Genomic DNA, 16,697 nt, shown 5'->3' on the forward strand with positions numbered 1-16,697 from the left:
TAATTGATTTAAGTTTTTCACCTCTATTAGAGTCAAAATCATATAAAGGAAGACTAAGCAACAGTTATTATAAAGCTAATAAAATGTGGAAAACAGATGTTTCTTCTATACAAAAGGTCCAAGTTATAATTAAAAAAAAGAAATCTGCAAACTTACTTCCCCCATATCAACAGCTCCTAGTGGATCTTGGATGCCATCTTGCTTACTCAGATTCTCCAATGCCAAAAGCTAATGTGGGTTCTGTGAACAAATTTTTCTTCTGTTCCTCCACCAAAACATACAGAACATCAAAGACTCAAGCTCTTCCTACAGTTTGTTCTTACAAGCAACAAAGTTCTAGGGCAGGACTGCATCTAGCACAAGAGCACTTGTCAGCTACATTTCCTGCTTTGTGCCTCTTCCTCAGATAGAGGGAGATTACTTACACACTCATTGACAATTAATTTAGTCACTTTAGCAGGTTATCAGAGAGAAAAAATAAATTTTGTACGCTGAAGAGCTCTGGCATGAGCCATCTTTTGTTAGATTGCAAATACCCTACTTATGCCCACAAGGACTTTTATATAGTCACAGTCAGATAGTTTGCACTTCAGAAAGTTATCCTGCCCACACAGTGAAAAACAGCAAAACCAACATAATGCAGAGCAGCACAAGCCAAAACACAAAGAAGCAAAAATTTTAAATACTGTTGTGTTTTTTTTATAGGGCCTTACAGCTCTTTGGGCCACATTTGTGGTTTTAAACTAAACTAAAAATGCTCTTTTATTAATGGAGAGCTAATATCCTCATACAATCACAAAAGTTCAGAACTCCATTTAAAAGAATAAACATCACAAGCTGGCAGTATTAAAAAACATGAGTTGATGATACTGACAACAAGCCAAAAATGTTAATCAGCATGTGGTATTAGAAGGAATATTTTGTCCTTACTAAATGCAGATATTCTCACTTACTAAAAGCTTGCATTTCTAACCTTTTGTGAAATTCATCACCATGTTGCCTTGAAGCTTGGAGGTCTGACTGAAGAATTCAGGAGCAGCACACTGCAGAGCAACATGGTCTGGTAGTACATAGCAAGAGCTGGAATTGAATACCAAGTATTCCTACTACATACTTCGTAATTCTGATCTAGGCCTGTGGTGGAAAAACCCATTAGTGAAGTAAATCCTTCCATCTGGTTTCATTTGAAAAATATTAAATTCATGTCATCTGTGATCACTCTGCAATGCAAACCTAGGTAAACATTACCTTCTCCAATTCAAAGATTCACATCTGATCCAAACATGAATACAGTTGCACGCACCTTACAGCTGTTGTTTTCTTTCCTGCATTCAGCTACTTTTTTTTTTTTGAAACAACTGTCAGACCCCTCATCCTTGTGTCTAATCAACTCCCCAAACTGAAGGGACAATAATAAAATAGAAGCCCTTGTGCTCTACAGAAGGTGTAAGTTTTCAAGGCTGTTATAGCTGATAGATCAGTCAACCTAGAGGCCAAACATTCCCTATTGTTACATTACAAAAGACAGAATTCCTATGAGAGGGGTGCTCAGCAAACAGTAAGAGGACGTGGCCCTGCCTATAGACCGTGGCTGCTCATGTTGGCGATGTATCCAAATCACACACGTGCCTCAGAAGAAAAATACAGAGTTGCTAGTAAGGACCTCAACCCATTTTTCCTTATTCAACGGACAGCATCTACGAGTTTACAAAGTTTCAGTGAAGTAAAACTCTTACCTTCAAACATACGCCTCTCTAACACATTTGCAGCGCGAGAAAAAAAAAAAAATGTTTCCTGTCACCTGCAGATACCAAACAATGGAACTGGCAACAGCAATGGAAAGACTGGATCTGAGGTGTACCAGAATCACTAAGTGGTCTTGATCTATCCCACATTGCCACTTTCTGAATCTAACCTGTCCAATTCAATTAAAGAGTCTAACTACTTAAAAGAAAGGTCTTAAAAGTAAGCGGCCCAAAAAAGAAAAGTTGCTCAAAAACATTTAATTTTTTGAATATCACCTAACACTTTAAGAACACCAATTTGGATATGCAGCTTTTCCCAAGTAAGACTTTGTCTGAACACTAACTATTTAGATTGTGAGGTCAAGACTGTTCAGAAACAAAGCAGAAACTCTTAAGTCAGTTCAAGGCCTATTCACATATTCATTTAAAATTTGAAAATTTAGTTGAATTCACTCAAAAACTTACCAAATTTTAGATTTCATGTGCATGCATACTGGAGCAAAATAGTTTGCATCTGCTAACAAGTGCACAAAGAACAACAAGAACTCACCCAAACTTGTTATAGTTAAAAGAAACCAATCCCCAACAAAGCAACAAGGATTCTGATGCACTACGAGCGTGCACTCCCTTGACATTGTAGAACCCATGTTCCTGTTTAACTCCTCAGAAAAGGGACCCAAAAAAATTTTTAAAAAAATTACTAATGCTGAAGCAGTTCATCATCCAAGAAGAGTCATCTTCCATTTCAGGTCAGAATATGCTCTTCAATACCTCTCCATGAAATATTTTTATCTACAACTAAGACAGTACATAGTATCTTGGGATATAATTTACAGATAAGTTATCATAATAAAAATGCTAAAAATGCAAAATTAAACTGGTTATCAATTTTTTATTATAAATCTCTTAGGCAAATATAACTCTTTTGTGAAGAGACAGATTCAAATTTCATTATCACTCTCTCAAGCAGTTTTTAAAAATTCTACACAGACCAGGCTGATACATTGAATAGAAATATGTAAGAACTTCACCTAGTGCAGAGGATGCCACCGAAGAAGTGTATTGTGAAAGTATACTCAGGAGCTTAAAATCTGCATTGTAATTGCAGCATGTAAGAAAAACTGAAGCATTTTTATTGTTTCCCCACAAGTTCTCCAAGCAAGAACTGTAAGACTGGTCACATACCATGCTTTTCATAAGATGCATCATGGCGTAACTCCTTAAATTAAGCATAGTCTACTGAACAGAGGCCAACCAACACAAGTCTTTGCACACACTGAAATCCTTCCAGACACAATGTAGCAAGCATGAAGCTGAAGAAGGTTGCAGACAGTACCCTAGATTATGTAGTCACAAAAACCTGCCATTCTACATTCATGCAGCTATGTTCACACAGTATGTTTTAAAAGAGTTAACTAAACGCAAGCAAAACAGCACATGTAAGTGAAAAGTGCCTCTGAGTGAAGATGTATTCTTTTTTAGAGGCTGGACTTGGTTTAATCATGTTGATTTAAAAAAAGAAAAACACACCACTCCTAACATCATAATTATAGCAACACAAAAATAAAAGAGGCACCGGGCTGAAGAGCCTCTTGTAGCTATCAAAGTTACAGAGGCCAGTGATACTTTTTTGTTACAATGTAAAACTGCAAAAACAGACCAGAGCATCACAGGAGATACTCTTTTAGCACCAATTTATTATCAAATGGCATAGCCATAAATCGAGGGCCACATTTTAAGTGGGAAGGCACTACTCAGGTTTTGGGTATCAGTTCATAAAAATTTTAGGCCATAGTCCAAGCTGGCTCCAACTGACTTCACTCTGAGAAGGTTTTGAGCGCTTTCAATAACCTGATGATATTGGAAAGTGCTTCAGATGTTCATTACTTCTAGGGATCTGATTCTTAATGGAAAAAAGACATCTCCATCAATGTAGGTCCTATCCAGCTAAAATCAGGAAAAGAACTTTCCTATGCAAGTCTGGGAAGAGCTGGCTGAGGGTAGACTCCTTGTGGAGATGCACTGACCCCTGAGTTCATGCAGCAACAAACCTGACCTCATCTGTCCTCACCTCCTTCCACCACACTCCCTCACTCAGCCCCCCTGACAACCAAAACTCATCAAATACTCTGTCTCAGCACTACTGCAAGGGAAAACAACTCATCCTTTGCTCTCTGCCTCACACTGCAAGCACGGCAGAAAACCTCACTGCCGGCAGACTGCAACACAGGTGCCCCACATGAGGAACCAGAAACCTTCTGTTTGTGTTTTCATGCCTATATACGTGCACGAACGCAACATAAATGCACAAAACACAAAATTACTTAACATGTACAGCTCTTTTTGCTATGGAAATAATGAGACAATTATTCTACAGCCATAATTTAACAGTCACGCAACTTCGAGCCTTGCATAGATACGAGTAGGCCCATCTTTACACCAGGGCAGACTGTGACAACAAGCCAAAAACAGGTATACACAACTAGTTGTCTAAGTCACCATCATAATTTTTGTTGTTGTTGTTAGAGCAGACTTTCTGAGGTGCCTGAACCTCATAATCAATGACAGGTTTTAGAACTGACACTAAAGAAGGCCACATGACAAAAAAGAGGAAAAGGATCAGCTGGAGAATAAGAGTCAGGGGAAGAAAAAAAAAACAGAGTTATTTAATCCCCTCCCCCCTTAAGTTAATAGAAAAACATGCTCTTAGTTTGCAAGGCTTGTTAAATTTATTGTTCTCAGAGTGGTTGGCCTTCCACACAACAGCCTGTAGCAGTCACAAAGGTTAATGCAAGCATTTGAAAAAGTACAGAATGGCCAGTTTCATCTGGCCATAAGTTTATAAAGGAAAAAAAAAATCTCAGAAACAGCTCCAGGCTCTCAAGGAGCTATGTGGCTGCACTTGATATCCGGCAAGTTTATTATCAGTATTTCATTAACTAGGCTGTTAAAGAGAAGTCTGCCTACCATTTCTGCCACACAAGACTCATTTTCTAGTGTCTCTCTGTAGTATTAAAATTCAGAAAGGCAAGCCTAAAACATTTTGGGGGTTGCAAGGCTCAATAAATCACAACAAATCTTAGCTCCATAGACACAAGAATAGTGAAGTATTAATTTAATGTATTTCTGGTTTAGTTAGCTACCAGAAAAGGCAGACACTGCATGCAGCTCTCATCTCAGCATGGCAAATATTCTGTTCATTAAAAAGAGCATCTCCAGAGATTGTGTTGCATTTGATGAGCCTCTCTTGAAAGCGTACACCCGTGAGCATCCCGAGTGAAAAAGTATGAATGACAGAGTCAAGATTCTGACTCCAAATACTTCCTGGTCCCGCTCGACACCAACAACGAACAGGGATGGCCAGAAGATGCCTGCTCTTCACTGCCCCAGCTGACGCTTCGCAGCGTTTCACGGTGAAGGAGCGGGCACCAGTTCACAGCACAGAGCTCGAAGCCATAAGCCTGGAGCAATGGGATGCCAACAGGACCGGAGCGATGGGGTGTGCTCGTTACGCCCCCCCACTGCTGGGCTGAAAAGACAGGTGAGCAGGTACCATACTAAAACAAAGCCACCTGCTCATGAGCCAGCCGTGCCACAGGGCTTTTGCCCGCCGAGGGTGCGCGGGTGAGGGCAAACACCAGCCACGATCCCAGCTGAGGTGCACGCCCGCGATACGATCTTTCACAGACGAATGGAGCCAATATTCATTAAAGAACCATAAACACTACCCCCGAATACCAGCTGCCCGGGCGCTCGGCTGATCCCGTCCGCGGTAGCAATTTAGTTCACTGAAGCATGCCCTAAGCTCCAGCGTTTAGGAAAAAAACAGCGACCCGGGTCACGGCTTTAGCAACCTAATAGCGGCCAAATGAGCGGGGCCCGGCCGCTTTATCGCCCGTTAACAGCCCGCCGGGCCGGGTGCGGCAGCGCGGCCGGACCCGGCTGCCCCCGGCCCCGGGCTGCCCCCCGCACCCCGTCGAGCCGCGGACGTCGCCCCAGCCGCTCAGTAAAATGTCCGACGGTCTCCGCTGCCGCCGGGAACCTACCAGGTAATCCATGTACCGGAGTGGCGCCGGGCGCCGCGCTGCCGAGCTCTCCGGAGGGGCCGCGGGCGCCCGCCCGGCTGACAGCGGCGCTGGGCCGGCGGGGCAGCGGCGGCGCGGGGCAGCGGCGGGGCCGGGGCACGGGGCAGCGGCGGGGCCAGGCGGGCGCGCCGGGGGCGAGCGGGGGGCGCGGGCGCTGCCCCGGCGGCGCTGTCAGAGCCGCGCTGCCGCCCGCACCTCGCGGCGGAGGGAGCGGGGCAGGGGCGGGCGGGGGCGGGACGCGCCGTCAGCTGATCGCACACGTGGGGGCGCGGCCGGGCCGCCCTTAAAGGCGTAGGAGCGCTGCGGCCGCGCCGCCGCGGCTGCCGGGGCTCTCTCGTCCCCCAGCCTAACCGGTCCCAGGGAAGGGCAATGCACAGGAGCACAAGTGCTGTGAGGAGCAGCTGAGGGAGCTGGGGGTGTTTATCCTGGAGAAAAGGAGGCTCAGGGGGGACCTTATCACTCTGCACTACTGCCTGAAAGGAGGCTTTGGTCAGCTGGGGTTCAGCCTCTTCTCCCAGGCAACCAGTGACAGGACGAGAGGACATGGTGCTAAGCAAAGCCGGGAGGGTTGGGGGTTCAGTTGGACACCCGGAAGCATTTCTTCATGGAAGGGGTGATTAGACACCAGAACGGGCCGCCCAGGGAGGCTGAGGAGGTGTTTAAGGAAAGACTGGACATGGCACTTAGTGTTCGTGGTCTAGTAAGGCCGTGGTGTTTGCTCACAGGTTGGACTCGAAGATCCAGCAATAGGTTTCCTTCCCAATCTGATTGATTCTTTGATGGTTCCCCTAAGCACCCGTGAAAGAAACGTCCATGTCCCCTGCTGCAACCTGACATCTAACTTGGAGGCTTTTTCACAAACTTGAGGTGTTAGTAGGGATGCCTGACTCCTGGAGAAACGGAAGGAAACTTCATGTGTGTGACAGTGGGATAGGAAATCTAAAAATGCGGCATCAGGTGAAAGAATAAGAGTGTAGTTAAAAAGAAGTAGAAGAGTAGACAAGGAGATAGAAGAAAACAGGTGTCAATGAGGAGCCAGGAGCAACAGGGAATCAATATTTTTAAGGATATTGGTGAGCTGTTCACCTACATCTAGTAAACTGGGGTGGGGAAACATAAATTACAATTACTGCTCTGAATTTTGTAACTAATTAAGGCCTGTTGTGGCCTTAATTAGTTACTATATCCAGTTACTATATCCAGAGAGTGTTGATAAAACATTCCCTTTATGCCTACCCAAAACACATCTTGCCAATGGATAATTCATATTCTGCATACATCTAGTCTAGAAAAAAAAAAAGATTCCTTTGGTAGTCCTTTCTTTACTTTGGGATTCAATATCAAATACATCTGCATAGCAACTTAAGTCTAATTTAGATGAGTACCAATGTTTTTTTTTTTTTAATCATCTAGAAGTTCACTAATTTTAGTACTTTAATAGTCAATGAGTGGAAGGAGGGATACAGGCTTGGCCCTTTCTGCAATTCACATTTTGACTGTTTTTCATTAGTCACAGCAATTGCTGGCAACTGTCTCTTGATCTTGAAATGTCCTTTTGACAGGGGGAACTACAGTGTAAAGACTACTTTAGCCACTACAGGGGTGGGTAGAGCAGGCCTCTCAAGAATGTAACACAGGAGCTGCAAGAAACTGATTTCATCACATTTCTGTCATCACATGTGATTTTTAACGTTTTGCAGTGCCTTCCCCTTAACAATTAAAACCCTTTATTTCTTCTTTTTTTGCAGTAATACATTATTCCTGAGACTTGCTATCTTTTGATGCTTCTCTAAATGCAGGGTGACTGAAATGAGAACATCAAGAGCAAGCAGATATTTCAGAACTGTTTCCTGTGAGACAAATAGGAAAGGACTGGGAATTATTTCTTCTATAGCTGATTGAGAAGAAAATAGAATTATGAATCCAGAGAGAGTTGCTACAGAGATGCTGCTGTGATAGGAAAAAAGTAATTGGCTTTTATTGCAAGGAAGATTCAGTTCAGCTACTGGAAAATAATGGGAAGGATATTTCAACATGGACAGACATCACAATCAAAGCTAGTAGAATTTCTGAGAGTATCCATGAGTTATAATAACATTTCTCAGATGTAGTTTAGTTTAGTTACTTAGCATTGATGTACATCTGGAGAAAAAGAACTAGAAGACCCCTCTGTTTTATATGAAGTTGATAGATCTTATTATGAAGATGCAGTGTGTTTATATATCCGAAGAAAAATGTTTATTCTATTTTATAAATGTGATTTTCTTTCTAGTTTATAAACAAAACCTCACAATCTGAACACAAAATCAGTTTAAAAAATCAAGAAATTTCTCATGTATACACTGAAAATCCCACAAACTTGATCAAAAGAGAAGCCAAGCTTAAATATATGTATTAATCCTTCTGTTCACTGAAAACGCATTATTCCTTTGGCCATTGCATAGCCTTATGGCACATTAATTTTACTACATAAAATGGAGATTAACATTGAACAATAGCGGAATGTAAGCAGAATACAAGTCCTATAGCACATACCTTCCAGCCTACATAGTAGTCATGCTGTTGCTGAGATTTTTCTAGCAAGTCCTATAAGATTTCTTTCATCTAAAATGAAGTTCAGTTTCATATTGGAATACATATACCTAATGCATGTAAGTTATTTTCATAAAGAAGCTTGTCAGCAGGAACTCATATGTCAAGATAGGAAGGAAGAGATCAAAGTACTTAAATGGAGCAAACGTCATGTGTTGGCTGTGAGGTAGTCAGTCTGGTTCCAAAAATGGAAGTGAGCTTATGCACAGAAGCACAAGTTTATCTTCAGTGAAATCCTGTCGCAAGAATAATTTTCTGTAAACTTGTATGAAAAATAATCAATCTGAGAGTCAGACTTTGACCCTGAGAAGTGCTAAGTACAACATTCTATCATCCATTGCTTCTGTCACTGCAATTTAATGATTTTGAACATTTTAGCCTAAGAGTAACATCTGACAAATTCAAGCATTTGTGCTACTAGCAGTTAGGAAACTTGGGTGATGGATTCGACATAAAGGTGTTACTAATAGATATCATATTTGTTACTTAATAGATATCAGCAAAATGGGAATTTAAATGTAAATACTTATGAATCTGCCTATTTCCAAACATATTAGAATGGAATTAGTATATTTTTTGGAATTGCATAGTCAGCTGTATATATGACAAATTGTCCAGTGAGCATTATCTTGGAAAACATCTTGAATGACAGCCATACTGTAGCCAATTTCCAGTCTTGTTAGTTAAATAGATTCTGTCATAATAATGCTTGTGTAGAAAGCAGTGCTGCTATTCATCCAGTAGATGTACATAGGTATAGTGTTGGCACATCATGGTTTGAATGGGCTGAAAACTGGGTATCTTACAAAAGGTTTCCTAAAACGAAAAAACCTAGTAGCACATCAGTGACTGAGACAATCTAAACCACTTTGCCGCATGAGAATAATTTCATTCTTTAAGAGAACAAAGTACAGGGTATGTTTGTTCTCCCCTTGCTCTCTGCATCCAACCCAATTTTTAATACGGGAAAGGCATGTGATTTTTTTTTTTTTTATTATTAGCAAGAAGGTGATTGTTTTAAGGTTGTTTTAATCACCAGGTTTTACTGATATAAGGAGCCCTGACAGCTCTGTTTGAGAACATTAATTACTTAAGGGGCATGATATTTTGCCCTTCTAATTAAAGTTGAGAAGAAAAGCATTTATTATCTTTGAAAATACTGGAAGAGGCTGCCTTACTCATACTTATCAGTATTTTCCATGGTACAAGGTTGTTACACCAGCAGTTGTCCCATTTTGGCTACTCATGGGATAGTTAGCAGGAAAACAAAACATAATTTTTACCTTCAGGTTAATACTATATACTTACTCTGGAAAAATAAAATCTGTAGAAAAATCTCTCACATAAAAATGTGGACTTCTTTGATTCAGGATGCTCATAGAGTAATGTAAAGGCTCCCAAATGCTACAAAACCCCTTTATTTGTTATGGCTAGAAATTTAGAATTGGATGCCTTAGAAGGTACAAACTGTGCTTAGTACAAGAATACAAATGATGTGATAAAACAGTCTCTGACTTCACTGGCAGAATAGAAAAGAAGTTGGACCAAATAAGAAGTTAAGATTATTTAGAAGAGTTCTGTTGTTCAGTAGCTGGAAAAATGATAGGAAAAAATATTTGAATGGTCTAATGGTAATAGATTCCTAAGTATACATTTAAACCATAAATACATGTGGCCAATTGTGACCAAAAGTATTTCCTAGAAATATCCAGAAGGGCATAAAAATGTAAAAATAGCTGGACAGAGAAATCAAAGAATGAGGTTTTCATTAGGAGAGTTTAAATATTAAATAGATGCCAAGAGCAGTCAGCAGTTTTATTTGCAGCTCAAATTTCAGTAAGTGACTTGGAGTCTGCTGTTAATCAAACTCATGTAACTTATGGGGAAAGGAAGAAGGTGCTTTGAGTAAATAATGTTTGAAGCAATTTGCAGCTCTTTATCTGATATATTGACAAATGTCAACATGCAGAGATACTACAGCCAAAGGTGAATGAACCCTATGAGAGAAGCAAAACCTATCAGTCAAAAATCTATTTTTCTTTGCTCTAATGCTTTGCTACCTTCTAGCATTTTGGTCATCATGTGTACTATGGTTATATATATATATATATATATATTTGTCTGTAAAAGAACACATGGATGAAAACAAGCAAACAGATTTCAAAAAGGATTTTTCACCTGTTCTCTCTCTTGTTTCCTGAAATATTTGGCTGACCTTCAGGTAACCTCACTGGCAAAATAACAACAGGCAGTCTAAAAGCAAAGGTTAATGATGGAACAAGGTCAAAAGTAGAAACCAGTTTCCCACTGCAGTTACATTGATATAAATTTAGTATAATTATAATTAATAATTAATTTAAGCCCATGGGTTATGAATAAAGTGATTATAATATTATAGTTGATTTTATATAGGATATTTACTCCTTCCTGTGCACCAAAAAAAATGTTACTGTTGATAAAATGATGCAAAAAAAATTGCATGAGAAATTTAAATAGATTATATTGCCAAGGAGGCTGGAATTTACATGTGATATTTTTTCATTTCTGTGTCATCCCAGCTCAAGTTGGTAGTGCTGTAGACTCATTTTTAATTTCATGGCTGTTCTATGTTAGGTTTTTAAACAGTCCCACAGCAATAAAATATGTAATTAACAGTCCTATTCCTAAACTGGTAACCTTGTTTGAATTATTACAGAACTTGAAGACTAAATGGCCACAGATATTTGCCTTGGTAGCAAGGGCATCTGTGTTTAGGAGACTTAGGAATTTGAAAGCCTTAGATTTAGGGCTTTAGGGTTTCTTCTCATATACACTTAAGAAAGAATCTGCATCTTTGCTTGATTTCTTTTTTGTGAAATGTAGAAAATAGTTGTCTCGTGAAGATTAAAAAAAAAAAATCACAGTCCTGTCAGGTTTAATTTTCTATTGCTTGTGGCACTGTGGTAAACATCAAGAGATGGATTAAAAGTTGTACCTCACCTTCATGTCCCTGCTAACAAGGGAGGTAAACCCCAAGAAATCAAGTAATGTTTTTCATAATGTCTGGTTTTCTGGGATTAACTGAAACTTTCCATTTTTGTGACTTAACTTTGTGACTTATTTTATGAGGACTACAATTTTGCTCAAAGTTTGTAGTAACATTGTTTACAAAGTCTTCAAATATTTATCTCTCATGTTCAGATTGCTTTGCCTTTTTACTGAATGAATATGTAAATAGAAGCAGTACAGTTAGACTCTGTGGTCTTTGCTGTAGTGTTAACATGCAAGTACATGTGTCTCTTTGTAGCCTTTTCTTTTGTTTCCATGATGAGAGTTCTGTTAGGCTAGAATTGTACTTGTGCTCCAAATTTACCCCTAAAAAATGAGAGACACAATACTCAGTCTCTTTCAAATTATAAATGGGCTGAGTTCTGATGCAGTTCTAACAGCCTTTCATCTTATTAGAAGTCAGAAAATACTTCTTAAGTTCATAAGTTTTCAAATCATAGTCTTTCTAAGGTGTAAAAAATGCCATTGCTTTACTAGAAGAAAATGTATCTTATGACCTACATAATGCATCTGTTGTGTTTGAAGATTTACAGTGCCCATCCCACAGGTCTGCCTGTCCAAAGGAGAGGAAGGTCATTACAGACATAAAGCTCTGCAGGAACCTTGAACATGGGTGACTGTTGTCTGCATCAGTCTTTCTCTTCTCTCCAAAGGAGGAAGATTCAATAAGGGCACATTAGGAATTGGTGAGAGGAATTATAAACTCTCAATGCAAATGAAGGTACAGATAATTCTGAAACAAAAGAAATTGTAATTTCCATATGACCTTGTGTTTCATATTTATACTGAATGTGTTGTCCCATCTTATATGCACTGTGTTTTCCTTAATAGTCATGTTTCCCAAGAAGTCAGTGTGACTACAGACTCATAAAACTAAACTTTGCTTGTAGTGTAAATATAGCATATCTTAGGAATATGTTTGGCAAAGCATTGTAGCAATATGTGTAGATGACCATTTCATCTCTTCTGGATATAATGAAATCAGATACAAAGTCTCTATGGTTCAAGGTTTTTCTACACTTTAACTTATTTGTTTCTGAGTACTAAATGAAAAGAAAAATGCTTTCCAGCAAAAATAATAAAACAAATGCTAAAAATTAATAAAAAATAATGTCTTGGTATGGACATATCTTTGTCTCAGGTTTTAGTCTCATCTAGGTAGTACATTAAGAAGAGAAAGGAAAAAATAGTAACACATGCTTTAGAGTCTGAATGCCACTTACCAGTTCACACAAATGTAATTCTTTTATTCATATTAGGCAATTTAAACTATGTAGGCATGTGAACACAAGTTATAATTAAACCTGCATTTTGCTGTGCAACATATCCTTAGGAGCTCTTTTTTTCTTTAAAGCACATCCTAAAGGCCTACTGACAATTTTTACAGAAGCAGATATTAAATAAATCCTTCCTAATTTTTTTCTTATCTCAGCTTTACCTTAGAAATCCACAGCTCAAGTTTTCACTATTTGTTTTGTATCACAGATCTTTAAGAAACTGTTCTATTAGTGAGTGGAAATAAGAAAGGAATCCTCTGCAAAATGGACGATCTTCATGATGGGAATGATTGCCCATTCTGAAGTCACATGCAGAAGTCTACTTTTAAAAACATAGATAATACTTGCATCTTCAGCATAACCTTTATGATTATAGCAATACTGAGAACGTAATCTCTCTGAAAGGCAGGAGCCTTTATCTCAGAAAAAGTAGAAAAGCCTATACTCATCTTTACAAAGATGCTATACTATACTTGATTTAAAGACCTAATTCATGTTTCTACTAAAATCATTCTTTTCAACAGAAGCAAGACACCGGCTACCTGACTTTCATGTAATGGCTACTTTGTTCAGAAGTTTTCTTGGTATTTGAACTGGATTTTCATAGGTCATATGCACTTACTTCTATAGCTAGGCAGACTTGAAAGGAAAATACAGCTCTTGAATTCTGGCTACCCAGCATACCTCATCCATGGCCAAGAGGGAAATGTAAAGCAAACAAGTGAAGTAGCTTAGATATGTTTATCCAATCAAAACTAAACTCTAAAAGGAAATTTGGTGATATAATTACTTGTCTCATAACTAGCACATTGATCAAAAGATGTATTTTGCACTTTGACCATGTAGCCTGTGTGTTTTGGGAGTACATGTTTTATCTTTGAACTTTGGCTAAATTAGCATGACAAGATCTGACACTGTTACTTTCTGCATGGAAGATTTTTTAATTAGAGAAAAAAAGACGCCATCTGTTTGGACATGGGCAGCTGACCCTGAAATGCCATTTGCTCTCACAGCTCTCTGTTCCCAGCCCAGAAGATACTTCCAGTAATACTGCTCCCTAATGACTGGTAGCTACCATCCAAGATTATAACAGCATGCTGGGTGGCTTCTGAATCCTTAAAGCACAGGGAAGTGGCAACAAGAGTTGGGATAAAGTGAGATAGCATAGTGGGATTCTGGTTGTTAAAATCTTTTGTCTTACAGAATTCCATAGAAGAAATAGAAAAAAAATTTGGCCCCATAGAATCAGAATAGAGACCTGGAAGGAGTCAGAGAGAGAATTTTATGAAGTCTCAGAAGGTGAAGATTGATTTGCAATAAATGGAAAAAAATCAGTATTGAGTTCTGCTGTGGTGGAGAAGTGGTAATGCTCAACATGTGTATTTGAGAGTTTAATTTCTTGGAACTGATTGAAAGCAGGGAAAGAAGAACTGGAACTGGCTTTAGGACATTTCAGTGGGAAGGATGACTGGAAAAAGTGAGGTTTGTGGAAAGGGGTGTGATTAGAAAAATGAACCCCCAGTAGATCTTGCAAAACAGATCCCAAACATACTATTGTTCACTTTGGTGCTACCTGAAAGTAAAAGTTGCTCATTGCCATTGGTATTGGTAAGAAAAGCCTCCACAGATTTTAGCTGATTTCCACAAAAAAAAAAATTGAATGGTTTGTTAGCAAGCCCTATTTTCCCTTGGGTATCTGGAAGAAGGTCAAGGAAGTCTCTAATACCCATCACTACCTTATATAGAGCTTTTTGGATGCTTTTTTGCTATGTTCTTCTTTATACCTCCTTGTAGAATAAAGCTTCTGATAAATGTTTCTTTCCCTCCCAAGCAAACACATGACAAAGAATAAAGTAAAATGAATAGAATCCTTTCAAGAAAAATGCAGGTTGGCAGGAATAAAAGACATCAATTACTGAACTAGCTGGACAGAAATAAGCTATTTAAACAATATAATTCTCCTCATTGGGCTGTGTAAAATCAGGTGAAGAAAACAGCTAAAGACAAAGTCTGTTGTAACTCCCTAGTTAAATCACGAAATTTAATCTTATTAAGGTTGCAAAAGCTATCTAACCATTTGCCCATAAAAAGCATGGAGTAAGGGTTATTGCCATTTAACAAAGAACCAAGTGCTTCTGTGCCCTGGAGAAAAAAAGATGGTCACTGACAGGGAAGGATTCAGTCCAGAAAGAGATTATGTGCTCAGCTGTCTTTTTTTTTTTTTTTTTCCTAGGAAGAGGTACCAAATGAACAGAAATGTTAATGACAATTACAGTAAATGTGAACTTGCTCTCCCTACAGCAAGATTAGGTCTGCATTAACTGCGTTTTTCTGAGATAACCACAGTTAGCTACTGTATTTAAAACCATAGAATTAGTTCATTATAAAACTCACTTAGTATTTTCCAAACAAAGGAACTAAAAGGAGGTGCCAAATATTTCATTTTAAATATCAGTAAGTAACCTTGAAAGAGCTATCCTGTTCACAGGCAGAAGCAAGTTGCTGTGACTCAGGGTATCTCTCAGCATTCCTCGTCACTGCCACTCACTTTTCAGGCTCTACTAACCTACTTTGGGATTCAGGATAGGGCAATGTGTGACTAGATTTCTGTCAGAATAAGGCTCCCTGCTGACAGACTTTGTGCAAAAGTCTGTATCATTAAATATGCATTAAGTTTTGAAGAGACTCAGGAATAAAACTAATTCCATATACCCTTAAAGTAAAATGTAACTGCAGACTAAGAATAGGCAGAATGCTCATTTTATAGGCTCCTTATTTTATACAAACTCTAAGATGCTGACTAAAACTCCATGTTCTTATTTACAGGAAACTGCAAGTACATAGGTAAGAGAGATAATAACAGGGTTATAGCAAACTATTGCTGTAATGGCAATGCTGGGTGAATCACAATTCTTTGCAGTACGTTTTTCACATATGCAGTTTTACACATTAGCATATACAGTTACTTGTCTCTCCTACCTTCAGTGTAACATTTTTTCCTAATAATGTCCAGCTAGTAGCTGAGGCTTAATTTTTTTTACTCATTCTACAGTATAGGCATTATAAAAATAAATATTTAATCCTTTTGTCCTTTTGCTCTTTCAGTCCAAAGGAATGAGAAATTCAATTTCAATATGAACTTTGCCCAAGAGAGGGCTGAAAGTTGAGTGTACAGTTGTTAATTTTAAATGGAATTGAAGCAATTTCATCCTGAAAGAGCTTTTTTTGCACCTATTAATAGTACTATAGTATGATAAGTCTATGAATATGCACTTTTAAAATTTTCCTTACAAACTAACATTCTATGGGTGATTTAAACAAAAACAATAGCCTTGTGGAGGACAATACAATTGTATTTACTTTACCAACAGCAACCAATTGAAAGTCTGATGAAAACATCTTAATTTCTATTCAAATGCAACCCTTTGACAAATTTTAATTACTATGTGTTTTCTTATTTTCTGAATACCCACTCTCCACTTGCTGTATCTCTGTACTATCAGATGCACTATAATGATGCCCAGGCAGCCACCCACTAGCAAGCTACATACTTGGTGCCATAGTAGGGCAGCTGGGAAGACTTTCCCTTCTACTGTTTGCCTCTGATACCTGAGTCAGTGAGCTGTTCTTTGATTTCTTCAGGAATGTTAAAGGTATGTTCACACTAAACTCAATTTCTTCTTTGTCACTAGTGGTACACTTTCAAACTTACAATTTTTGTGATCCTCCTTGTTTGCTCTTTTTCCTCTGAAAACTTCATATGATATTTTGTGTAAGTTTTTGCATATGTGTATTAGAAGGTACTGTTTCTCCTAAAAATAATAATAATCTAAACAGGGCTACGATGCTGATGCTTCTTCCTGCACTCTTTGAAAGTGGAATAAAGAGCCTCTGATTTTCCAGAAGCCAAAGAGAAAAACCTGCCCTAAAGAACTAAATTGGATTTCTTA

At 38.8% G+C, this 16,697-nt stretch overlaps 1 protein-coding gene across 4 annotated transcripts in view; it reads right to left on the reverse strand.

The window, feature by feature from the left end:
- ARL15 (ADP ribosylation factor like GTPase 15) overlaps positions 1–16,697 on the reverse strand; it is a 244,918-nt gene that overhangs the window by 219,370 nt on the left and 8,851 nt on the right. The window contains exon 1 of one of the 4 annotated variants that reach the window (XM_064736167.1): positions 5,792–5,917. The exons of 1 other annotated variant lie outside the window; for it this stretch is intronic. In XM_064736167.1, coding sequence (XP_064592237.1) covers positions 5,792–5,803 — 12 coding nt within the window. In that variant the 5' untranslated portion in view covers positions 5,804–5,917. Of the gene's footprint in view, positions 1–156; positions 191–5,791; positions 5,918–16,697 lie in introns of those variants that run through there. 2 more of the 4 variants (XM_064736163.1, XM_064736168.1) reach the window with 2 other exon arrangements.

The sequence above is a fragment of the Zonotrichia leucophrys genome, chromosome Z, assembly GCF_028769735.1.
Source record: "Zonotrichia leucophrys gambelii isolate GWCS_2022_RI chromosome Z, RI_Zleu_2.0, whole genome shotgun sequence".
Lineage (NCBI taxonomy): Eukaryota > Metazoa > Chordata > Aves > Passeriformes > Passerellidae > Zonotrichia > Zonotrichia leucophrys.